The sequence below is a fragment of the Gekko japonicus genome, unplaced genomic scaffold, assembly GCF_001447785.1.
Source record: "Gekko japonicus isolate JY-2015 unplaced genomic scaffold, Gekko_japonicus_V1.1 scaffold2928, whole genome shotgun sequence".
Lineage (NCBI taxonomy): Eukaryota > Metazoa > Chordata > Lepidosauria > Squamata > Gekkonidae > Gekko > Gekko japonicus.
The window spans coordinates 75174-99935 of record NW_015173764.1 but is presented as its reverse complement, the minus strand read 5'-3'; the positions used below and the strand labels follow the sequence as shown (position 1 = coordinate 99935).

Genomic DNA, 24762 nt, shown 5'->3' with positions numbered 1-24762 from the left:
CACTCCTCCACATGCAGCTGCTGGTGTGACCTTGGGTCAGTCACAAGTTCTCTCATAGCTGTTCTCTCAAGAGCAGTTCTCAAAAAGCTCTCTCAGCCCCACCTACTTCACAGGGCGTCTGTTGCAGGGAGGGGAAAGGAGATTGTAAGCCGCTCTGAGACTCCAAGTGAAGGGCTGGGTATGTATAAATCCAATCTCTTCTTCTTGTTGGGCAAAAACCTTACCTGGCCCTGTATCATGTTGGGGACTCTGATCTAAGCAAACACCATCTAGCTTGATTTTAAAAGGTCTCCGCAAGACTCACAGAGCCCTTAAGCAAGGACTGACACACCATTTTATCACTGTAACCTGAGGCCTTTAAAGGTGAATAGATACCCACTTTCCGTCACACAATCTTTCGTGGAGCTCTCAGATCTGAACTGATACCCATCCTCTTTAAAGCAACTAACTGTTCATGGATTGGAATCTTTTTTCCTGCTTAAAAATTAAAGCCAACATTAGGAAGGACTTCCTGACAGTGGAACAGGCTTCCTGTGGAGGTGGTGGGCTCTCCTTCTTCGGAGGTTCTCAAACAGAGGCTAGATTGGCCACCTGACAGCAATGCTGATTCTGTGAATGTAGGCAGACCATGAGAGGGAGGGCAGGAAGGGTTGCATCAGTGCTTAGTTCTTGTGGCCCTTTCTTAGACGCCCAGGGAAATGCGAATCGCCACTTTGGGGGTCAGGCAGCAATTTTTCTCCAGGCCAGTTTGGCTGGGGATCCTGGAGGTTTTTTGTCACCTTCAGGGTGTGGAACAGGGGTCACTGGGTGTGTGTGTGTGGGAGGTATTTATGAATTTCCTGCCTTGTGCAGGGGGTTGGACTAGATGACCTTGGAGGCCCCTTCCAACTCTATGATTCCATTCTATGAAAAGGTGTTTGCGGGGACTGTGACACCGTTCTTATTGTCTTCCACTTTGCATTTGTTTGCCTGCAGGGGACTGAGTTCTAATCCTGCTGACGACGAAGGGAAAAGCAGGATGGAAGCACATCTGCAGGAACATGGACCTGGACTATGCTTCTGGAGATATTCCCCCCCCCCAATTAAATCCTGGACTGGAAGATGAAGACAAGGACTGCAGTTCTGGAAACACCCCCCCCCTCCCTGCCCAATTAAATCCAGTACTACTTTCCTGCACAACATTGTAGGCCAAAGACTTTGTTTTTCCCAAACTTTTATTTAAAAGCCCTAAACAAAGTCTGACAAAAGTCTCCCAACCGAAATAACTCCGCCAGCTGGAGCTGAAGAGGTTGTCCACGGTGTCACCGACTGGGCCCCCCCAATCCCCGTGTTCACCTAAAAACCGGTAAGGATGACAGCGGATCCTTTTGGTGTTCGTGGGGTCATCTAGGACTGAAAGCCACAAAGCGACCTTTAGTGGAGAGGAGAGGGCCTACCCCTTTCCTGGGGGAGGGGCTGCTGTTCCCTCTACTGCGGCACATAGAGGACATGAGTTTCTCGGTTCCACCCCTGACATGCAGAATATAAGAAAGAAAGGCGATTTCTGGGTTTCAGCCAGTAGACAATGGTTTGTATTGGGCAAGAAACAAACAAAATAAACGCAGTCATCGCCAGAGCATCAAGGGAAACCGTCGTCGTCGTCCTCAGCCATTTCCTTGGCAAATTCTAGATCTTGCTGCTCACGCTCCCGGCGCTCCTGCAGAACAAAAGCAACCATGTGACTGATGGGGGGGGGGGAGGCTGGACATTGGGGCTAGGACTCTACCCCTTTCTCAGATGATACACGGTATCTTCTAACACTTTAGTGGGTTACAGATATATCCCAGCAAGTATGTTGATGAAGGGCCTTGTAAGGATGTGTTCTTCTCTCCTTTTCTGAATTCAGTAAGGAAGGAGACTGTAAACTGAGTGACAGACACGTTTCTGGGACAATTTGTGTGTGACATTAAGATATGCATTTTCCTGCTCTGCAAAAGATTGCCTTTAACAGGGGCCCCTGTAAGCTACTGGTTAGCATTTTAGCCCCAGAGAAAGAGCAGCCATTCTTATGCTAGAGAACAGCAGAAATATTGCTTGAGGCTGAATTAGACACGGCATGGGTAGATCCACAACTGGTACCTTCAGCTTTTTTTTTTTTTTTTTAAAGACTTGATGTACCTGTATGGCAACCTGATTTGGACTGAGGCCCTGGCATGGGGGAAGGGACTTAACCATGATGTGAATGTTCTCCATGGCTGCATCAATTCTTAACGATAATACTAATAAAAAAGGGAGGTGCTAGTGCAGAGGAACCGGTTGGCCACTGTGTGAGACAGGATGCTGGACAAGATGGACCCCTGGTCTGATGCAGCAGGTCTCTTCTTAAGTCCTTATCTTGTGTCACCTCAAGTTTAGCACCAACAGCAAACCCCCCCCCAAAAAAATCACCACACTGCATCAGGGGCCTCCAACACAGAGGGGTGAAATGCATGAGAACTCATGTGTGCGGTCTCTTGGAAAGCAACCAAGAAACTATCCTTTTTTAATTTATTGCACTGGGTCAAAAAGATATCCCTCCAGCTTTGACATCAGCGGAAATATCCAGGACCTGTACAGCCTCACTGGGATTTGGAACAGGTACCAAAAAGCCCCACTCTGGACAGCAATGTCCAATTCTGGGCAAGCCCTTCCACAATGTCACGCAATTGGGGGGGGGTGTTAATGGGCTTCAACCTCGTTGAAATATACATGGGAGTGATGTGGCAAAGCCGAGGAGGATTCCAGCCTCAAATGTCCCTTCATACATTAAAAATCCCCCCAGCAACTATCCAAGTATAAGATCAGCACAAGAGGAAAAAGGTTCTACTGTTCTCTTGGCTTGCTCTCTTCCACCTCCCGTTTGAAATGGTGCTTTTGTCAGTTTTGGTCAAGAGTTCTATAGATTCATATTATTTAAGAATTACAAATTTAAAACAGCACCAGGAGGGAAAATTTTTCACAGAGATAGGGACACACTCATTTCCAAAATAGAGAGCAGTCTCTATGAGGGACGAGAAGTTGGGCGCTAAATGATGCAGTTTAAATCCACTTCAGTAACTGTTTGCAAGTGGATTTTGCCATTCCACATAGTAAAATCCAGTTGCAAAGTGCACTGAAAGTGGATTGAAAGTGTGTTATTTAGCGTGAGTGAAAGCGCCCAATTGACTATAGTGGAATCTGCATTGGTATCTTCCACTGCTTCGGCTACACTCTCGCTCCGTCTCCAAAAAAGATGTCCACATCTCTTTAGGTTTCACTCTCCTACTGCACTGTTATAATTTCTGCTGTCTGCATTATTTGATGCCCCTCTGGTGTCGGCTCCGTCATGATTGTGGCTTCTCTCCGGCTCAAATGGATGTGCTTAAAAGCCCTCTAAGCCCCCCCCCCCCAATCAGAGGCTTATCTGCTCTGTTTACCTTCTGACAGCACGTAGAGGAATGTAAGACACTTTTTCCTTGCTTGACAAGCTAAGAGTGAATGATTTTATCTTGTTTTGTGATTTTTATATTGCCTGAAAAGTTAGAGAAAGATCCCTTCTACATACATACATACATTCTGCAAACTAAACACTCAGTCTTTACAGTTTTTTGCCTACTTTGGCTATTTTTGCTTTCTTGTTTAAACCAAAAGCTGGGCAAAACTGAAAGCTGAGAAAATCCTTCTCTTTGAACGTAAAGAGAAGTTTATAGCTTGTTGGCTTGTTGCCTTAAGTAATTTATTGCCTTGTGTAAAGCTAATGGGTGCCAGCGGTGCTAGAGAAGAGGGAGGAGAACAACAACATTCCCGGCCAGCAAGCAGAAAAAAATAGCAGATCAAAAAAAGCATCACACCAGTAATGAAGAAAGATGGCATCAAGACTGCTTTAAAAATGAAATGCAGATTCGGCCTATGACAGAGCGGAGATGGACTGAGAGAGGGCAAGGAAGGTCATATGCAGCTCCAGAGCAAGCATGCAGGCCCTGCTTATCCAAGTGGCTAATCTATTTTGCACAACTTGGCTGCCTTTTGCCCATGACACAAGCAGGGTTTTGGTCATTTTTTAAAAAATAGAATACAATCCTATAGGAGAGCTTTAAGAGGGGAAAGAAAGCCCAGAACTTAGGACTGGGCCCATAATTCAGCTACAGGAGCATCTCAACACAGCAACTTCCTAGCCCTATGGAGGCTTAAATACGCTTGCAAGTATGAGGCCCATGCTTGCCACAATAGAAGCAACTGAAAAGTTTATCCCCACCCCCACCCCCGGGATGGGGAAGGACAGGCATTCAGTATGCCTGCCCCTGTCATAACTGCTAAAAGGAAAAATAAATGATGTAAAACAAGAGAAATCAGGCAAACTTGCAGCTAGTATGATTTATAATGCTCACAGAATCCAGTTTTCTTGGCACAGAATATGAAATGCATATGTGCAACTATATGCAACTTTAAAATTAAAAAAAACAGACAAGTTATGGAGCACACATGGCCTCAGATATGGAACTACAGCTCTGGTTTAACGATCCCTTGTTCACTGGAGCAGTCATGGTACTATAACTGTCAAGTTAATAGCTTGGCCAGCAGTGCCCCCTTTCCTCATTCTCAGGAACTGCACCTTCATTTGTCTGCGCAGTTTCCTGCACAACCATAGTCTTCGAAAAGAGCAAGAGTCCAGTAGCACCTTAAAGACTAACAAAAGATCTCTGAAGAAGTGAGCAGTGACTCACGAAAGCTCCTGCCCTGCCACAGATTTTGTTAGTCTTTAAGGTGCTCCTGGACTCTTGCTCTTTTACACTGCTATAGACATGGCTACCCATCTTGAAATAGTCTTAGACAGCCCAAAGATTGACTTGTCATTCTATAAGCTTTTAGAAGTCACAGCTTCATACAGTATTAGAAGTCACAGATGCATACAGTATTAGATAGATACAGATAGAAGGGTGGAACATTATTCCTGAGAGAGGACCAAAGGCCTGGCAGTCCAAGAAAGAGGGGCTGTTAAACTGCTATGAAGTAAGTCAAGTGAGGTGCAGGCAGAGAATGACGGTGCCAGGAGGGAAAAGGAAGAGGCTTTAACAAACTTGTGGGTCACCTACTGAGCAATGGAAGGTCTAGAGCCATGGGGTTTGGGGAATGCACGCCCCCAAACCTACATCAGATTCTCCAGCAGCTGCCAAAGAAGACACTCACCTCGGCAGACTCCAGGTCCTTGTTATAAGACTTTGGAGGGAACCTCATTGCCTGAAAACAGAGGGAAGGGAAAAAGGGTTAGGAGGACAATGAACTAAAAGGAAAAGTCTCACAGAGGTTGCAGCAAGAAGCCCAGCCAGCAAGTACACAACACCAACAAGGAGCTCCTGGATCCCACGCTGTACAGCTCAGCTAGGATGCCGGGAATCAGATCCACGAGCTCCATATCCCAGGATCCCTCTCTTGAACAAGTCACCTAGATTTCCACCTTCCTCGCCCAGAGCTAGGGAGAGTCAGAACCTCTCTAGTCCCCTTTTTAGCCCAACCCAACAATCTACTCCCTTTTTAGCCCAACAGGGTTGCCACTAACATTTTATTCTTCATTTCCCTGACTTTCCCTGACCAACATTCGTCAATTTCCCTGACCACCATTCAAACATAACCACAAGTTAAAAAATGAGTATTGCATTAATGTAAGGTTCCACTCTACAGCTACACAAGTCTCAACTGAAAAAATATTATCAGCTTCTTTCCACATTAACTGCAGCAACATCTGTTTTGCAATGGCACCAAAAATTACACCAAGATACAAATTTCAATTTAAGTAAACTCTGAATGCTAACAAATGACATAACATTTTTGTTATTGTTTTAAAGGTACACTAAAAATTATATAAACGTTCTATCTAAAATGGTTGGGAAAGGGCATCATTAAGTTCTACTTGTATTCTGCAACTTCTCTATTCCAGTTGCCACAAGAACAGATCATGCTCTTGCAGCAGCAGGTCAAAAATCCACTGCTTGAATATATTTTAATCACACTTTCCCTGACTTCAAACCAATTTCCCTGACTTTCCCTGACCAATTTTCATTTCCCTGACTTTCCAGAAAGTGGCAACCCTGCCCAACCCTTCCCCCTCAAGGAGCTCAGAACAGCACATGTCCACCCTTCCCTGTTTTTAGGCTTGCAACAATCCTAGGAAAACAGGCTGCGCTGAAAGGAAGAGTGAGCGCAGGCCAGCCAGCCAGCCATCTTCTCGGCAGCATGGGAATTTGAGCCTGTGTCTCCCAAGATCCTCAGCTCTAACCACTACATGCACACAGCCTGCCTTTGGGTTAACAAACAATATTAATGTTTTATGAAGTGCTTAAAAGTGCTCAGTGACCTTCACAGCAACCTTGGGAGGTCGCTGGGTGCTATCCTTCCCACATAGCCAATGTGGGACCGAGGCGGAGAATTCAGGCTCCCTAAAGCCATTCATTGAGGTCATACTGCCTGTGAGATCTGAGCTCCGGAGGCTTCCTCAGTTCAGGCACCAGCCCGTCATTTAAATGCCTACCCCCTTGCACTTGCCAAAGAAACCATTTTAACCTGTGGCCAAGAATGTTCCCCATTCTTCCCTATGGGAAAGCATGTCCTCTGTTTTAACCTATGGGCAAGCATGCCCACCATTGTCCCCTATGGGTAAGCATGTGCACCATTTTAATCAGGGCAACCACACAGAAATCCATTTCTCCCCTCCCCCGCTCTGCTTTAATTGTGGGATGTCATCAGCTACTTCACTCTCAATGTGGCACAAATTGGTATTGGCGTTCTAGAGTGGACCACATCTGAAAGGCAACAGTGCTCCAGTGCAGGAAGCCACTACATACGTTCAATGCAGGAATGAAGCACCCCCTTTCTTTTGCCACTGTGAACACAATATGTGCCTAGGGGTACTTGCAGAATCCCCACGGGAGATGACTGATGTATGTTACCTTGACAGACATGTTGTGAATGTCGAGGCAGAAGGAGATACGCTGGTGGAAGGCCAGCTGGGGTTCCCGTGTTGAGTAGATATCGGTCATCTCTTTGGACTGGACGTAGCCTTTCTCGTGGTTGATGCTGGCTTCTATCACGCCGTCCCGGATGGCCTGAGAACCGGAGACAAGCATAATTGCCCTCTGACAGTACGTTTTGTGGGTCCATAGTGCAGGTAGACTGTTAAGGTTTTACTAGGAACTGGGAGGTTAATTTCCAAAGAGGCATCACCCATGCCCTGCTCTTTCCAGATGTATTAGGGCAGGTTGGGGTTATTTGGCAGAGGAATTCCCTGTAAGTTCAATGGTGCTTCATATATTACTAGTCCACACCATGAAGACTGAACATTCCAAGACAGAGAAGGAGAAAGAGGCTCAGGAGCAAAGCACTGGCTCAATCACCCCCCCCCCCCAACAAGTGCTTATGCCGTCTCCAAAGCTGGGATGGGGCTGTCTTCATCCAGCTACTCAGAGTATCTGGAAGCAGTCAGGGGATGGAAACGGGAGGCTCTCAGCAAACAGAGCAGGAGGAGAAAGATGGACAGCAGAGCGTGGGTGCCTGCAGTGCCAGGAGTGACTCAGATGGCTAAAGCATCATCACACAAAATCCTGCTCAAGAGTCAGGGTTAGGAAACCAGGGCACAAAGAAGGGTTAAAAGGGTTGGAACACTTTCCCTATGAAGAAAGGCTAAAGCGCTTGGGGCTCTTTAACTTGGAGAAATGAAGGCTGAAGAGTGACATGATCGAGGTTTACAAGATTATGCATGGGATAGAGCAGGTCGAGAAAGAAGTACTTTTCTCCCTTTCTCACAATACAAGAACTCCTGGGCACTCCATGAAATTGCTGAGTGGTCAGGTTAAAACAGATAGAGGAAAGTACTTCTTCACCCAAAGAGTGATTAACACATGGAATTCACTGCCACAGGAGGTGGCAGCGGCTACAAGCATGGCTCCAAGAGGGAACTGGATAAACATAAACATATGGAACAGAGGTCCATCAGTGGCTATTAGCCACAAGGTATAGATAAGGAACTCTCAGTCTGGGGCAAGTGATGCTCTGTATTCTTGGTGCTTGGGAGGGGAGCAAGAGTGGGAGGGCTTCTAGTGTCCTGGCCCCACTGATGGACCTCCCGATGGCACCTGGTATTTTTGGCCACAGTGTGACACAGAGTGTTGGACTAGATGGGCCACTGGCCTGATCCAACACTGGCTTCTCTTATGTTCTTAAGGACATTTTATCTGGATTAGGGGTACGGATCCTGGTCTTCCACAGCTCTTGAGGTGCAAGGAAGGACAAGCTCCCCAAGAGATAAAGAGCATTTGTTGAAGAGCTGGATTATTACTGTGGTTTACCAACTCTGCAAAATGACAACGTGGGACTGGGGGATCCTCCCTTTCTCCCCCCCATCCCGACAGCTCACCTTGGCAACAATAAACTCAGCATCTTCTGGACTATCCAGCTGCAACTTCTGGGCGATGTCGGCCAAGGAGATGCGCGAGTACGACAGGCTGATCATGCGAACCCCTGCACGAGAGACGCGAGAGTTCAGAGCACGAAAGGAGGTGGATGAACTCAGGGACATCCACCAGATATGTACAAACTTTTCCTCTCTGCTCAAGGGAAAGCTTCACACCCATACCCTCAAAAGCCCCAGAAAAAGAAAAGAAAGGGGAAAGAGCGAGTTTCTGTCAGACTCCTGCAGCAATCAGTTCCCAACCACTTTCATTCAGAGAAGTTAAGTTTATTGAGTACAGTAAAGGCAGGTTTTCGGTGCATACATTCCATGTTAGAGCTGACTAAAAGCGTGCATAGCAGGTAGTTATACAGGATTCAAGGAGGGTCCCCCTATAGCCAATCAAGGATCAAGTAAAAGCCCGCCGAATCTAACGCGTCCATGTTCCCAGGAGAAAGCTGCAGCTAGGCACCAAAATTTAAGATTCCACTCCAGAGCCAGACCTCCTCCCCCTCTCCAAGGCAGCTTAGGACAGAGGCCTAGCTGACAGTATCTCAGAAAACAGATTGCCCGGCTGAGCTGGGACTTCAAAATGGGGGGCCAGTCCCAGTCCTCATTGCTGAAACAGACCAAGGATGCCTGGAGACAGTTTCCGGTTTCTCACCTGTCTTAATCACATTGTGCCTCAGCCGGATGATAAGGGTGTAGGTCCCGTCGGCCTGGAATTTGTCACTAAACTGATCCAGGACTTGATTGAACTTGGCCAGGTTTCCTGTCCGAACAGCTGTCAAAACCAAAAAGGGGTGTGTGAGGATGGACAGGGATAGAAAAAGTATCTGGAAACGGTAAACCTGTAGCCTGGGAATTCTCTTGCACTCCAATGTCGCTCTGAGTTACTGTTCATGCAATTTAATTCTATGGAGTTAATTATGCTTTCACTGATGGTTTTTATGTTGTTCTGGACTGCCTTGGGAGTGCTATGTGTCGAGAGGCAGGATAAAAGTCTTTTAAACAAACGCTTTGGACCAGCACATTAGATCTGCAATTTCACAACATGAATTCACAGTAACAGAGGACAGTCTCTGTCATTAGCAGCGCACCTGGCTTTCTCTAAAAGCATGCAGTGATGCTGGTATCAACACTCATCTGGAGCTGACCTGCTGCATTTTCACAGTACACAGGTGGGTGGTTTTGCTTTCCTGAATGGCTCTTTCCCATGGGAAACAAAATAATTTGAAGGCTCTCGTGGACATAATCACAATGCTCTGCAAAGTGAACTGCGGTTTCTTTGCAGTGTTCACAGATCACATTTTGTGGTGGAAGTCTACTCTTCAAGCAAGTCCTGGATGCGACAGCTTGCTGGGTGCAGCAGCTGAATTTATTCAACTCCATTATGCCCTTTGGGGGTATAGTGGGTGGGTAAAACACTGCTTAGAGTTCACTCGCACACCACGCAGCTTGCAAAAGCCATTTAAAGGGAAAGTTCCCTTTAAATGGCTTTTGCATGCCAAGCCCCGTGCGAGCTCCCTGCAGCCTCGGCTGGGGCTCTGATGGGCAGCCCCATCTCAGATCTCACCCCCCTTCCATTCTGCTGACCTTGGGGAGTGTTCTCCCCACAGGATCAGCATTTGGGACTCATTGGGCTGTCAGGTTTAAATGGCTGGCAGTCATTTCACGGCCCAGACTGCCCAACAGAGCCCTCCCAGGAGCCAATCCTGCAGGGAGAACTCTTCCCAAGGCCAGTAGAAAGGAAGGGGGAGGGGAGATCTGAGATCTTCCTTCCCTCCTTTCCACTGGTGGCGGGGAGCAAAACCAGCCCACGAAATAGCTGCCAGCCATTTAAACCTGACAGCCCAACGGGTCTGTCTGTCACCTGTTAGGTTTAAATGGCTGGCTGCCATTTAACCCATCTGTTTCACTGCCCCCCCCCGCTTCCAAGTGGGGAGGGGAAGAGAAAGGGACAGCTGAAATGGTTTGGAGCCATTTCAGCCCAACAGGGGGCGGGTACACCTGTCCACTGTTAGGCTAAAATGGCTGCAAACCCTTTCAGCAGTCTGTTTCACTGCCACCCGCTTGGAAGTGGGGGGAGTAAAACTGGCCCAAGAAATGGCCACCAGCCATTTAAACCTGACAGCCCAACGGGTCCACCTTTCAGCTGTTAGATTTAAATGGTTGGCAGCCATTTTAGCCTAACAGCCGCTATTCGGTATTACTCATTAGACCCAAATAAAAGCTTAATAATTTCAGCTTTTATTCTGGATCACTATATCAGTAGCTGAATCAGATTCTCATATCTGATTCTGCTTAGAAAAGAAGAGATTGGAATTATACCCTGCCATTCACTACCCAAAGGTGTATCAGAGTGGCTTACAAACTCCTTTCCCTTCCCCTCCCCACAACAGACACCCTGTGAGGTAGGTGGGGCTGAGAGAGCTCTTGACAGAAACTGCTCTTTTTCAAGAACAGCTCTTATCAGAACTACGGCTTGCCCAAGGTCATGCAGCCAGGTGCAAGTGGAGGAGTGGGGAATCAAACCCGGTTCTCCCAGATTAGAGTCTGTGCACTCAACCACTACACCAAACTGATAAGGTATTATTCGGGTATTTATTCAACTCAGTTTATGTAGAATGCACACCTCTAGTGGAAAGTCTCCTCAAGTAGCAGCCAACTCATGATGACCCCTACGGTTTTCAAGGCAAGGGACGTTCAGAGGTCATTTGCCATTGCCTGCCTCTGTGTAGCGACCTTGGTGTTCCTTGGTTGTTTCCCATCCAAATATGAACCACGGCCAACTCTGCTTAGCTTCCGAGATCTGACAAGATTGGGCTAGCCTGGGCTATCGAGATCAGGGCATATTTTTCCCCCCGTCAAGTCACTTAACTTATGGCGACCCCAAGGGGTTTTCAAGGCAAGAAAAGTTCAGAGGTGGTTTGCCACTGACTCCTTCTGCGTCATGAGCCTGCTATTCCCTGGTGGTCACCCTTCCAAATCCTAGCCAGGGATGACCCTGCTTAGCTTTCAAGATCTGATGAGAGCAGGTTAGCCTGGGGCTATTCAGGTGATGGCATACTACATATACATGCATATATTTATATCTTTTCAAACAGACTATTAGTTGCTAGAAGAGTATGAAAATCCATGAGTGATGTTTCAAACCGAAGCTTCTGTAGGAGAAGATTCTGAAACAGTTATTACTAAAGTTCATTTTGATATATTGTATTTTGGCTTCGGACTGCTAGCTCTGCTGTCCCATTGGCCACTATCTTACGGAAGCTGTGAAGCAGGACCCCGAGTGGCGTCGCTTACCCTGTGTTAAGAGGAAGTAGGGCATGAGTGACCTCTTCAGAGACGGCTGGCGAAACTGCAGTCTGTCCGGAATCTCACCCAGCAGCAGCTCCACCACGATCAGCAGCTTATGGACCTGGGGTAACAAAAGGGCGCGGAGAGAACCCCACCCATTTGTCACATCACTGTCGACCAAAGAGTTCTGTGCAAAAGGCAGCTGCACCCTCATCCCTGACCAACACCACCCCCTGGAGGAGGCTCTCCCGCTCGTTCACTCACCGTCTGCTTGAAGCCGACCGCGGTGTGCTGTGGCGCTTTCCGAAGGGCATTTGTCATGGTCCTACGGGCTTCGGAATATTCCAACTGGATGGCCTTGATGCGGCCTGGAAGGGATAAGAAGCTCAGAAGGGTTGGCGTGGTTGAAACAGGCTAGGACTGCGACTAATGGACAGCTTCTGCTATGAACCACTGCCAATTTAGTCCTCTGCCAGAGACCGGAACGGAAGAGACCTCAAAGAAAGGGCAGCTAACCGAACCAGGACTGTGTGCTGCAGTCGCCCTTGGGTTCTGTGCTGCTTGGGCTCTCCTGTTTCTGATCCCCGTATGGCCTGTGGATGTCAGGTGTGCAGCATCTACAGAGACACACCTGTCTATTCCCATATTATTACTGTTTTAATCCTTCTTATATCAGAATTGTACCGTTTTACTGGCTCTTACTGCAATAAATTAGATTGGATCAGAGACACACCTGCATCCCTCCTGCCTGGGAGAACCCTAAAAAGCAGTTCATGGGATCACTGGATAATAAGCTATAACCCAACGGAGCCCAACCCATGTGCAGATGGTCAAAGGTAGGACTGGCTCAAGGGCTTGTGCTACCCCAGGAAAATTAAACAGCACAGCAACAGATCATCACACTATCAAGAGGCAATGTCTGTTACTTCTTTACTTTCTCCCTCTTACAGTAGGACCTATGCCCTGGTGGTCCTGCTAAATTGCCCCTGCAATTATTATTGATACAAGAATGACAAGAGGTTAATATCCTACAACAAAGCACAAGCAAAGCTCTTAGGGCCAGTGCTCAGAATTTAAAAAAATTGTATCCCTCTGGAAAGCTGACCCAGATTTTCTCTGTGGGCTTTTAGAAAAGAAAAAGTGATTTCTAGAGTCTAGCAGTACAACCACGCCCACCACCCCTGAATGTGAGGTCAGAACAATTTCTCTTTGTTATGGATGGGTTCACAAAGAAATTAATCCACAGCAATGATGTTTGCATTTTAACCAGTAAAGCTGAATTTAGTAAAGGTAAAGGTCTCCCTGGCTCGAAAGCCAGTTGAATCCGACTCTAGGGTTGCGGTGCTCATCTCCGTTTCCAAGCTGAAGACCCAGCGCTGTGCGAAGACATTTCTGTGGTCATGTGGCCGGCATGACTAGACGCTGAGGTGCACGGAATGCTGTTACCTTCCCACCGAAGGGGTACCTATTTATCTACTTGCAATTTCTTGCTTTTGAACCGCTAGGTTGGCCGGAGCTGGGGCCAGAGATGGGAGTTCACTCCATCACGTGGCACTTGAGTCTCTAACTGTCGAACTACAGACCTCTGAACCACTGTGACCCCTTTAAGCCTGATTCATATAGACTTAAATATGATTTTTAAGCATTTGTTTTGTCCTGTTGTTTTATCATCACTTGCTTGGAATGCGTCATTATGAAGAAAAAGCAGCACACACATTTAAAAATAAACTGAATGTGCCTACAAGCAACTTCTCCTGCCATCAGCACAGAGAAAGGAGTGGGCAGTGACGAGAGAGGAGGTCCTTCACTGTGGAAGATGAGAAGTGCTTGCCCACTCCAGAACCACTGATTTCAGGAGGGGTGTCAGCACAGAGAAAGGAGTGGGCAGTGATGAGAGAGGAGGTCCTAAAACTGATAGACAACTTAAAAACTGATAAATCACCAGGCCCAGATGGCATACATCCGAGAGTTCTGAAAGAACTCAAATGTGAACTTGTGGATCTCCTTACAAAAATATGTAATCTTTCCTTAAAATCTGCCTCCATTCCTGAGGACTGGAAGGTAGCTAATGTCACTCCCATCTTTAAAAAGGGTTCCAGAGGAGATCCGGGAAATTACAGGCCAGTCAGTCTGACGTCGATACCGGGTAAATTGGTGGAAACCATTATTAAGGAAAGAATTAACAGGCACATAGATGAACAAAACGTATTGAGGCAGACTCAGCATGGGTTCTGTAAGGGAAGATCTTGTCTCACTAACCTGTTCGTGTTCTTTGAGGGGGTGAACAAACATGTGGACAAGGGGGATCCAATAGATGTTGTTTACCTTGACTTCCAGAAAGCTTTTGATAAAGTTCCTCATCAAAGGCTCCTAAGTAAGCTCAAAAATCATGGGATAGAAGGACAAGTCCTTTTATGGATCAAAAACTGGCTAGTTCATAGAAAACAGAGAGTGAGTGTAGGTGGGCAATTTTCTCAGTGGAGGGTGGTAAGCAGTGGGGTACCGCAGGGATCAGTACTTGGTCCACTGCTTTTTAACTTGTTCATTAATGATTTGGAGATGGGAGTAAGCAGTGAAGTGGCTAAATTTGCGGATGATACAAAGTTGTTCAGGGTGGTGAAAACCAGTGAGGATTGTGAGGCACTCCAAAGGGATCTGTCAAAGTTGGGCGAGTGGGCGTCAACATGGCAAATGGGGTTCAATGTGGCCAAGTGCAAGGTGATGCACATTGGAGCCAAAAATCCTAACTATAAATACACGTTGATGGGGTCTGAACTGGCAGAGACTGATCAAGAGAGAGATCTTGGAGTTGTAGTGGATAACTCACTGAAAATGTCGAGACAGTGTGTGACTGCAATAAAGAAGGCCAATGCTATGCTGGGGATTATTAGGAAGGGTATTGTAAACAGATCAGCCAATATCATAATGCCGCTATATAAATCAATGGTGCGACCTCATTTGGAATACTGTGTGCAGTTCTGGTCACCACACCTTAAAAAGGATATTATAGCTTTGGAAAAAGTGCAGAAAAGGGCAACTCGAATGATAAAAGGGTTGGAACACTTTCCCTATGAGGAACGGTTAAGGCGCTTAGGGCTCTTTAGCTTGGAGAAATGACGACTGAGGGGTGACATGATTGAGGTTTATAAGATTATGCATGGGAAAGAGCAGGTAGAGAAAGAGGTACTTTTCTCCCTTTCTCACAATACAAGAACTCGTGGGCACTCCATGAAATTGCTGAGCGGTCGGGTTAGAACGGATAAAAGGAAGTCCTTCTTCACCCAAAGAGTGATTAACACATGGAATTCACTGCCACAGGAAGTGGTGGCAGCTACAAGCATGGACGGCTTCAAAAGGGAATTAGATAAGCATATGGAGCAGAGGTCCATCAGTGGCTATTAGCACCAGGCAGATAGGGGCTCTGGGGCAAGGGATGCTCTGTCTTCTTGGTGCTTGGGTGGGGGGTCAACAGTGGGAGGGATTCTAGTGTCCTGGCCTCACTGGTGAACCTCCTGATGGCACCTGGTATTTTTGGCCACCGTGTGACAGTGGGTGGGCCTTGCCGTGATCCAACATTGGCGTCTCTTATGTTCTTATGTTCAGTGTACTCCCCCCCACCACCACCACCAAGAAGCAAATATTTCATATCTATTTTTCTGTGACCAGGAATCTGATCCCACTAACCCCGACCAAGGATTGCTCGGCAGGGCTGTGCATAGTTTTTGAAGAGTTCTGGGAAACCTGAAAGCTTGCACACTGTTATGTGCCACTGGGCTGATTTTAATAAAGGTATTTCATGGTTGGTGTTATTGGCTTTTATTTTTGGAACCAGCACAGCTGTAAACAAAAGGCAAGTGTGGAGTCTGGCACTTCTCAAGACAAAACACAAAAGTTTCCTGCCCTTAAGGGCAATGCTTGGGAGATCATGGAAGTTGGGAGTGGCTGTAACAAGAAGTTGCAAGGTTAAGAGAGAGGGGTTTCTTCGCTATGGGTAAGAAATCGATCCTTGCTCATGGCCAGCAGAAGCAGGAAAAGAGAGGGGGCTAATTTAATAAACGATTCAGATCCCTCGGCAATCTGCCAACTTGGGCCCTTGAGAGCCAAAGAAATAATAAAACTGAATTTGGGCTATACATCCCTCCAAATTGATATAGCCTGGGAACGCCTCCATCCAACGGTGGGGAACTACACCCAAAATATTGCGCCATCAAACTATCTGCACACCACTGAATTTCCCAAATACCACGGAGCCTTCACTTCGGCCTGGCTTTTGCCCTCTGCATTTCTGGAAGGGAGATACCTAAGCATCCCACAACTCCCAGCACCTCTGCCCCTGCCAATCTGGTACAGCTGAAATGGTCAGGAATGGGGCTGCCCTTGTCCCAAATCCGGAAGCTACAGCTAGTGTAGAACACGGCAGCCAGGCTGTTATTGGGTCTCCCTCTTAGAGAGCACATTCAACCTGTGCTGAAAGCACTGCACTGGCTGTCTATAGCATACTGGGTTCGTCTCAAGGTGCGGGTTCTTACGTATAAAGCCCTATATGGCCGGGGGCCTGCATACCTGAGGGACTGCCTTTCCCCATATGTTCCCCAGAGAGTACTGTGGTCAGGTTTGCAAAACCTTGTTCTCCCCAGCATGACAGATGCCAGGCTGGCTTCAACTAGGGTTAAGGCCTTTTCTGTGGCTGCTCTGTTTTGGTGGAACGAGCTCCCAGAAGACATCAGGGCCCTGCAGAACTTATTAAAATTCCGCAGGGCCTGCAAGACGGAGCTCTTCTACCAAGCATTCGGTAGGCCTACCATCGAGTCATGAAATCCATCTTTTTACTTTGGCTGCCTGTCTGACATCTAAGCCCTCTTACTATAGAACAAAATGCCAGTTGCTGTTTTTCCTTTGCCATCTTATGTATGCTGTATTTATTAGTGTATTTTAAACTATCTGAATTTGTTTAAACTGTTTTATTGTTTTATTATTTATGAAGCCAATATGGCCTCGTTAGCCGCCCTGAGCCTGCCTAGGCAGGGAAGGCGGGGTATAAATCAAATAAATACAATGGTGTTACTACACTGTATACGCTCCCCACACCTGTTCTATCTAAATTCCAAGCCAAATTGGGCACATTTTACATATCCCTCCTACTTGTAGACCGTTCAAACGAGACCTCCATCAAAGTGGCTAAATTACGTGCTAAGGTTTTATTTGTAAGGAAGCGGATAACTCAATCCATCAATACCTAGCAAGTATAGGGCTAATTTTCATACAGATTCGGATCATGTGGTGTTTTCTTGGGACAAAAACAGTTGACAAAAAGCAGAAAATACAACAGGGCACAAGCTTTCAGTCTCATGTTTAGAAGAAGAAAAGAAGAGATTGGATTTATACCCCGCCCTTCACTTAGAGTCTCAGAGTGGTTTACAAACTCCTCTCCCTTCCCCTCCCCACAACAGACACCCTGTGAGGTGGGTGGAGCTGAGAACTCTCACACAAACTGCTCTTTCAGGAACAGCTGTGCCAGAGCTTGTGACTGACCCAAGGTCACATCAGCAGGTGCAAGTGGAGGAGTGGGGAATCACACCCGGTTCTCCCAGATTAGAGTCTGCGCACTTAACCACTACACCAAACTGGTTTAAGTCCCAAACCATGTCAGATTACCAACTGCAGGTCATATCTCTCTCTCTATCTCTCTATTGATTGATCTGGCTTCTACAACTGCTGCTTCTCACCTGTGTAGTAGAGGTACCTGGCCCACTCATTGTTGTTCGCCTGTTCAGGAAACACTGATTTGGAGACCAGCTTTTCTGCCTGGTCATAGAGGTCATAGTGAAGGTAATTCCTCAGCAGCAGATTCAAGAGGGTGGCCTGGCCATCTGCGTCATGGCGGAGGGTTGCTGTCCTTAAGCGAGCATGAAGGAAGCTTTTGGGGGAGGGGGAAAGAACAGGAAAGTGGCTGAGTCAGTCGGAAATTTGGAAGAATATAGTAAAGAGGGCGCAGCACATTTGGATCCTGTTGGACTTACCTCCGGACCACATCCAGCTTGTTCAAAAACTCGTAAATGCGCGAGTGGTAATAGTAACACTTGGCCACCACTAGGTCAAGGGCTCGGCGGTTTTGGGGACTTGTCTTCTGCATAAGGTCATCCGATACCTTCTGGGCCTGGGAAAAGGGGAGACACACTTTAAGAAGAGAACTTTGGTTTTGAATGCTGATATGCAGGGCTTGCAGACCATACTGGTTTACAGCGGTTTAGCCTCTGTCTCAATACATGGACTTTCTACCTAGGCTGCCACTGTTCTCCAGATCGAGGCCAGGAAAAAAAGCCTAGTGGGTCAGAAATGAGATTGTGTGTGTGTGTGCGCACGCATGCTTGGGAGTGTGCTCCCCCCATTTTCTTGGCCTTTCCTCTTTACAAGATTCAGTGACTCAGTATCATTCCAATTTGACAATCCCTCTTTATTGTAGAGTCTTTATGTTGGCTAGGGTTAATTTATTTCCTTTGGCTGTTTTGAGGATAGAGCTTGCACCTGCTTCTCTAACAAACCTGATTCTATGCAACATATCCTTCTTCGTTGGCCCCAATATTCTTCCCTACGTCACCACTTGATTCGCCCTCTCTTGCCTGATGCAAAGACTGTTGATAATGAGTTTAAATTCTTGCTTTCTGATAAATCCCCTGCATCTGTAGTCGAGTTCCTCTCACTTGTATGGAAGCTAAAGGCAAGAGTTAGTTTTAATGTACTGTTTTACTCTGGGATATGTTATTCTGAATTGACTATTTCTGACCTTTCCCCCCCACTACTACTGTGGTATAAAACCTTCAGTTTTATCTTATTTTTACCGTTCTGTAATATCATGCTATGCCAATAAAGGTCTATGATAATATATATGATATATCATAGAATCCCAGAATTACAGATTTGGAAGGGGCCATACAGGCTACCTAGTCCAACTCCCTGCTCAATGCAGGATCAGCCTAGAACATCCCTGACATTTGAATCAATCATTCAATCTCTGTGCCAGCAAAGTATATCAGTCACTTTGCTCAGCAAGCTTCTGAGGGTAGCCATGTTGGTCTGCAGTGGAACACCTAGATTCGAGTCCAGTAGCACCTCAGAGACCAACATGATTTTTTTTTGGGGGGGGGGTTATGGGCTTTTGACAATCTAAGTCCCCACCAGTGTTCCCTCTAAACTGAGTCAGTGTGAGCTAGCTCACAATTTTTTAGCCTCCAGCTCACACATTTTTGTCTTAGCTCAGGAAGGATGGCTCCAGAGCAAGCGAATATATGCAGAAGCCAAATCGCTCGCTCACAACTTTAATGCCAGCAGCTCGCAAAGTAGAATTTTTGCTCACAAGACTCCACAGCTTAGAGGGAGCATTAGTCCCCACGGTCAAATCTGGCTCATGTTGCTGTTCTGTTTCACTGTCCATTTTCCCTATGCCAACTTCAGGCAGTTTCCTGCATTCAACAGAGGCCGAGACACAGGATGGGTAGCACCAGGGTACCTCTTGGTAGCGCTTGCTATTCATCAGGTAGATGACCAGGAGCAGCTGGAGATACGCCTCGACTTCTGGAAGGAGAGGAGTGGCAGCCGCCTTGCCTGTGCGGGGCCGGAACTGCAGATCAGCTTCTGTGTCCATAGGCTACAAACGGGTGGGAAAGAGAAGCACATTAGGACAATGGGAGGCTGTAATTCCACCCACACACACCCCCGAGGACTTTTCAAGAAGCTGAGCCCCAGACCCTTAGGGACTACAGCTAGTGATAGCAAATTTAATCCTAGATGATAATTGAGTGCTGCCTCCCTCTTTAACTGGACCCTGAAGGGCCATTTGTAGGTGGAAACACAGGAATTTTCTGATTCACCTATCCAGTCTAGGGTGTGAGTACACAGCTTCTGCCAACCTATCACATTTTGTATCCTCTTCTTCCTCCGAGTTCAGAGATGCAAATGTTTCTCCCAACCTCCACTTTGTCCTCACAACAACCCAGTGAGGTGGGTTAGAGAGAGGAGAGAGGGGATCCTCAGTGGCTTCATAAATGATCCCATTCCCCCTCCACCCCGTCCTAGTCCAACACTCTGACTCAGGGGTGTCGAACTCATTTGTTATGAGGGCCAGATCTGACATAAATGAGACCTTGTTGGCCCGGGCCATGTGTGTCATAAAATGTAACGCCAGGTAGCGGAGACACAAACACAAAGGGTGGGTTTTTTTTACTTAAAATAAAAACATGCTTAAAACATTAGCACTCTTGCAATATTTTGTTTATTTAACAATGTCTCATAACTGACACCTCTTGCTCTGAATTATTGCATCAAAATGTCTGTGCTGTTGCAATCTTGAATATGCTGTTCTGGTGTGTATCTGTAAGCTGCAAACCTATGACGACGCAGTAGCAGCAGAACTGGAAGAAGCAACAGAAGACAGCCAGTTCCACTGCGGGCCTGATAGAAGCCCTCTGGGGGGCTTAATCCGGCCCCCGAGCCACATGTTTGACACCCCTGCTCTAACTGCTACGTAGTGTTGCCTCACTGAATTGTTTTTGGACTTGCCTCCTCTAGGAAGTTGATGAGGAAGTCTCGCACAGTGCTATTGGAGGTGAAAAAGCCATTGATGGCTTTCTGGAGCACATTGGGATTCAGACGGCGGGAGGTGGAGGGCAACGCTCTCAGGGCACGCAGGACATAACGAGGCTCCTTCCCAGAGACGGCTTTTTCCAGCTGCTTCACGTGCTCCTTGATATCTGCAATGGCCGAGGAGGAAAGGCAACAGCGTCAGAGCTCAACAGAGCGACAGACTGGACAAGCCAAAGCGGGTGGGTGGAGACTGAACATTTTGTTGGCAGGTCAACCCCAAACATCAGGAAAAAATTAAACTGAAATTTCAAAAACCCAAAGAATCCTTGCAGGTATCCCAGGCCACCTCTGAACTCTGAAACATGGCTCTCGCATGTCCACTGGACAATGATGAAAGTTAGCTGTACTCATAGGGGTACCAACAGCTTGTGAAGGCAGGATGTATTTATATGAGTAACATGTGCAGACCTGTTCAAATATTCTCTTATGACACTTCTACTTAGGTTTTCTGTCACTGAGGTCAGCACTGTTTATAGTGCTTACTCCAATGTCTAGCCAATAGCACCCCATGGCAAAATGCAAGACACTCAGAACAGCGGCTCCTTGAAAGATTCTCCATGGTAGGGAGACTAAAGCCTTTCCGCCAACACAACTAAATTTTACACAAGCAACAATGAAGATCACATAATACAAACTACAGGGAAAAGCAAAGGAATATGCCAAGTATATCATTACCCAGTTAGAAAAGGTATAATTTTTCTTTAAAAAATACCAATTCCTTTAATTATGTCTATTTCATTTATTATTATATTTCTTTCCTATTGCTTTCAATGGGATGACATTTTCAGTGATATCTCTTTGCCGAAGGGATCCTCCTTGCTAAATTTCAGGCAAAAGGTCCTCATGTCATGTCATTAGGTGTTTGCAACCCTCAGAAGACAGGTAGGTTTAGACACTAGGTGAAGAAGTTTGCATTCTGGTAATTTCTGAGTGGGGCCTGCAATTCTTTTGATGTGCATCTCTGGATTTCTAATTTTTCCCAACCCAAACCCACACTGAGTAAATACCAAGGTAGAGTACTGCTACAGTACAGAAAAGCATAGACATAACTGCACAGTAGAAGCAGGTGGGGATTGGGCCAAGGAGGCATGATGGGAAAGAAGGCAGTTTCACTTGGCAACAGAACACTCACCATGATGAAATGCACACATTTGAGTAGAAAATAAAAATAAAAAGCTGGGCAAAGAACCATTTGACTGTTACCAAGCTCCACCACATGCTCTGGCAGCTGTCTGATAAAGCTACAGGTAAATCTAATACAGGGGTGTCAAACTCATTTAATGCTTAAAACATTAGCACTCTTGCAATATTTTGTTTATTTAACAGTGTCTCATAACTGACATCTCTTGCTCTGAATTACTGCATCAAAATGTGTGTGCTGTTGCAATCTTGAGTGTGCTGTTCAGGTGTGTATCTGTAAGCTGCAATCCCACGATGATGAAGAAGCAGAAGACAGCCAGTTCCACTGTGGGCCTGACAGAAGCCCTCTGGGGGCCTGACCTGGTCCCCAGGCTGCATGTTTGACACCCCTGATCTAATAGAACAGAAAAAGGTGGCTCGACTCTGGGATTTTATCAAAATACCGTATTTTTCGGACCATAAGACGCACCTGACCTTAAGACGCACCTAGTTTTTAAAGGAGGAAAACAGGGAAAAAAATATTCTGAACCTTCGGTCCATAAGACACACTCACCTTTCCTCCCACTTTTTTTGGAAGAAAAAGTGCGTCTTATGGTCCAAAAAATACGGTACTTATCTGCAGTTATAAAAAGGGAGATGCATTCTGTAGAAGTAACAAGACAAAGAATGCAGTAGAGACTACAGTTCCCATCTCAAGATGGCACTGAAGAAAACGGGACTTACATCTGAGGGGACCCGGTTAGGACTGCTCCCATTACAGCTCACTTACTTTATTCTGGGTTCCATGTTCAAGGACACTTGATGACAGTTAGTTACTTCTCTACACCCTTTAGCCAGCTTTACCTGCATGGTGGGTGATGTGGATTATCTCCCACTATTTCAATGCAGGTTTATGAATGAACTCTTGAGTACCAATCCATCTTGGCAATAAAGTGGTCAATGGAAAAGAATGGAAGAATGGAATGCAAAAGCTGCAACATCATGCATGGACTGCAGTCAGTTCTGGGTTTACTTCATCGGCCTGTTGAAGCAGATGGTATGCTTCAACAGCACCACAAAGACTCCTGTCACAGCTAGAATGAGATGGTGCTGTACTTCTGATCCAAAAACAGGAGGCTCATCTGTTGCTGGGTTCTTCATTAACATGTGCCCAAGCACATGTCCCTGCCTCTTCATTGACCCCCAAGGAGCAACAAAGAGCAATTAATTATGCATTTCCTCCCCCACCTGCTGCAAAATTCCAGCCTCCTCCATCTTGAAAGTATCTAGAATGACACTGTGAGCTATTTCTTTACAGGTGGCCCCCCCCCCCCGAAGGCAAACTGTGTTCCACTGGCCAATATTCTGTGTACCAGCTACCATTTACTGGCCTTCTATGTTGGTGGGCCTTGGTTGGATCCAGGAAGACATTCTAATGTTCTTAAACAATAGTGTGCACTAAGGATCACTTAACACAGACAAGTTATCCTTGACTTTTAAGAACTATGCAAATATCTTACTTTTGCACCTTTCTCAGGCAAAAGAGATCAATAAACACAAGTCTTTTAAAAAAATCATCCCTATAAATAAATACTATCTCACAATACCAGCATCTGCAATCAAAAGCCTACATAAATAAAACATCTTTTCAAACACTGCAAGGCTGGACTCTAGCAGGCCTCCTTTGGAAATGAATTCCAGGGTTACAATGCCATATTAAGACAGTCTGTTCCACAAACTCACTAACGTATACTTACAGGAAGATGGAACCTGTAGCAGAATATTACTGGTTGATCTTATTAAGTTTAGTGCATGTTCATTCTTCCACCAAGAACCCTACAGAGCTACAGGGCAGCCTGACCCCATGCAAATATACTCACCTCACTGATTTAAAAAGAACTTACTCTAACGTAAGCGTGCATAAAAGGGGCCAGATGAACACAACTAAGAGTGCATTCCTAACCACACTTGCCAGTAACAACCCTGTGAAGTAGGCTGACAATGCATAACTGGCCAAAAGTCTGCTTCCAAGGCAGAGCGGGGATTCAAACATGGGTCTCCCAGAACCTAGTCTGACACTACAAGCAACCAGGAGGCAACTGAGCCAATGTTAGGAGCATCATGACCACAACAGCACCGCACAGACCAAATACACATAGCATCACCTGACCCAGCACAAGTTTCACAGATGGGTGAACATTTAAACCACAGCAGTAATTCCAGAGAATAATAGTATCTCAAAGATCAATAAGACTTCACTCCACTATAAATCTGGCCTCTAGTTCACAAAACGACAAATAAAAACCATAGTAGTCACTAAATAACCATCAGGCTCCAAATTAAACCATGGATTTTTTCACCACAGCCCAAACTTCTAACTAAGAAGAGCCCTGCTGGATCAGGCCAGTGGTCCAAATAGCCCAGCATCCTGCCTCGCACAGTGTCCAACCAGTTCCTCTGGAGGGCCAATGACAGGTCATAGAGACTGAGGCCTTCAGAACAGCCCTGCTGGATAAACCAGTGGTCCAAATAGTCCAGCCTCCAGTCTCACACAGTGGCCAACCCGTGCCTCTGGAAGGCCAACAGCATGACATAGAGGCTGAGGTCTTCATAAGAACATTAGGAGAACCCTGCTAGATCAGACGGGTGGTCCATCTTGTCCATCATTCTGGCTCACATGGTGGCCAACCAGTTCCTCTGGAGGGCCAACAACAGGACACAGAGGCTGAGGCCTTCCCCTGATAAGATAAGAAGAGACCTGTGGGGATCAGATCAATAGTCCATCTAGTTCAGTACCCTGCCTCTCACGGAGGCCTTCCCCCGCACGTTGCCTCCTGGCTCTGGAATTCAGAGATTGACTGCCTCTGAACCTGGAGGCTCCCCTAATCCCTATGTGTCCCACTCTCCACTGGGTAACCCACACACCCCTCCCAGAGTCCCGCCGACAAGAGGAGTGGATGTAGCTTAGCCCCGCGCCCCCTCCCCAATTTGGCCCCGCCCACGAACCAGGTAGCTGCCCCTGCACTGGAGCACGTTCGGCCCCGCACTCCCCTCCGTCCAATGGCAGCCGCGGAGAGCGTTCGACCCTACCCCAACCCACTTTTAGCCCCGCCCCTTCGGCCGGCTCGCGCCGCTCCCTTACCTGGGACTGTTGAGGAGGGGGCTGCGGCCCCGCCCCCTCGCGGTCCCCAGGCCCCGCCCCTTTCCTCACAGCCCGGGAGTTCGGCTTCTCTCCCCTTATCCCCCCCCCGGCGCCCCTCTCGCCT

The 24762-nt window shown here is 46.8% G+C and overlaps 1 protein-coding gene across 1 annotated transcript; it reads right to left on the bottom strand.

Annotated features, from left to right (window-relative positions):
- Positions 1 to 1247: 1247 nt before the first annotated feature.
- On the bottom strand, positions 1248 to 21528 carry PSMD3 (proteasome 26S subunit, non-ATPase 3). Its single transcript, XM_015423522.1, has 12 exons — positions 21510 to 21528; positions 20294 to 20484; positions 19245 to 19382; positions 17758 to 17894; positions 17464 to 17654; positions 12002 to 12105; positions 11744 to 11858; positions 9102 to 9221; positions 8405 to 8508; positions 6942 to 7097; positions 5185 to 5235; positions 1248 to 1696 (listed from the first exon to the last, which is right to left on the bottom strand). Exons 1-12 carry the CDS (start codon positions 21526 to 21528, stop codon positions 1619 to 1621), a joined length of 1404 nt encoding a protein of 467 aa, XP_015279008.1. The 3' UTR covers positions 1248 to 1618.
- Between the last annotated feature and the right edge of the window lie 3234 nt (positions 21529 to 24762).

Excerpts from the sequence above, each read along its gene's own strand:
- PSMD3 (XM_015423522.1), bottom strand. Across the intron at positions 11,859-12,001 it reads CGGTCGGCTTCAAGCAGACG|GTCCATAAGCTGCTGATCGT; the intron begins GTGAGTGAACGA and ends TTGTTACCCCAG. Across the intron at positions 8,509-9,101 it reads GCACAATGTGATTAAGACAG|GGGTTCGCATGATCAGCCTG; the intron begins GTGAGAAACCGG and ends TCTCTCGTGCAG.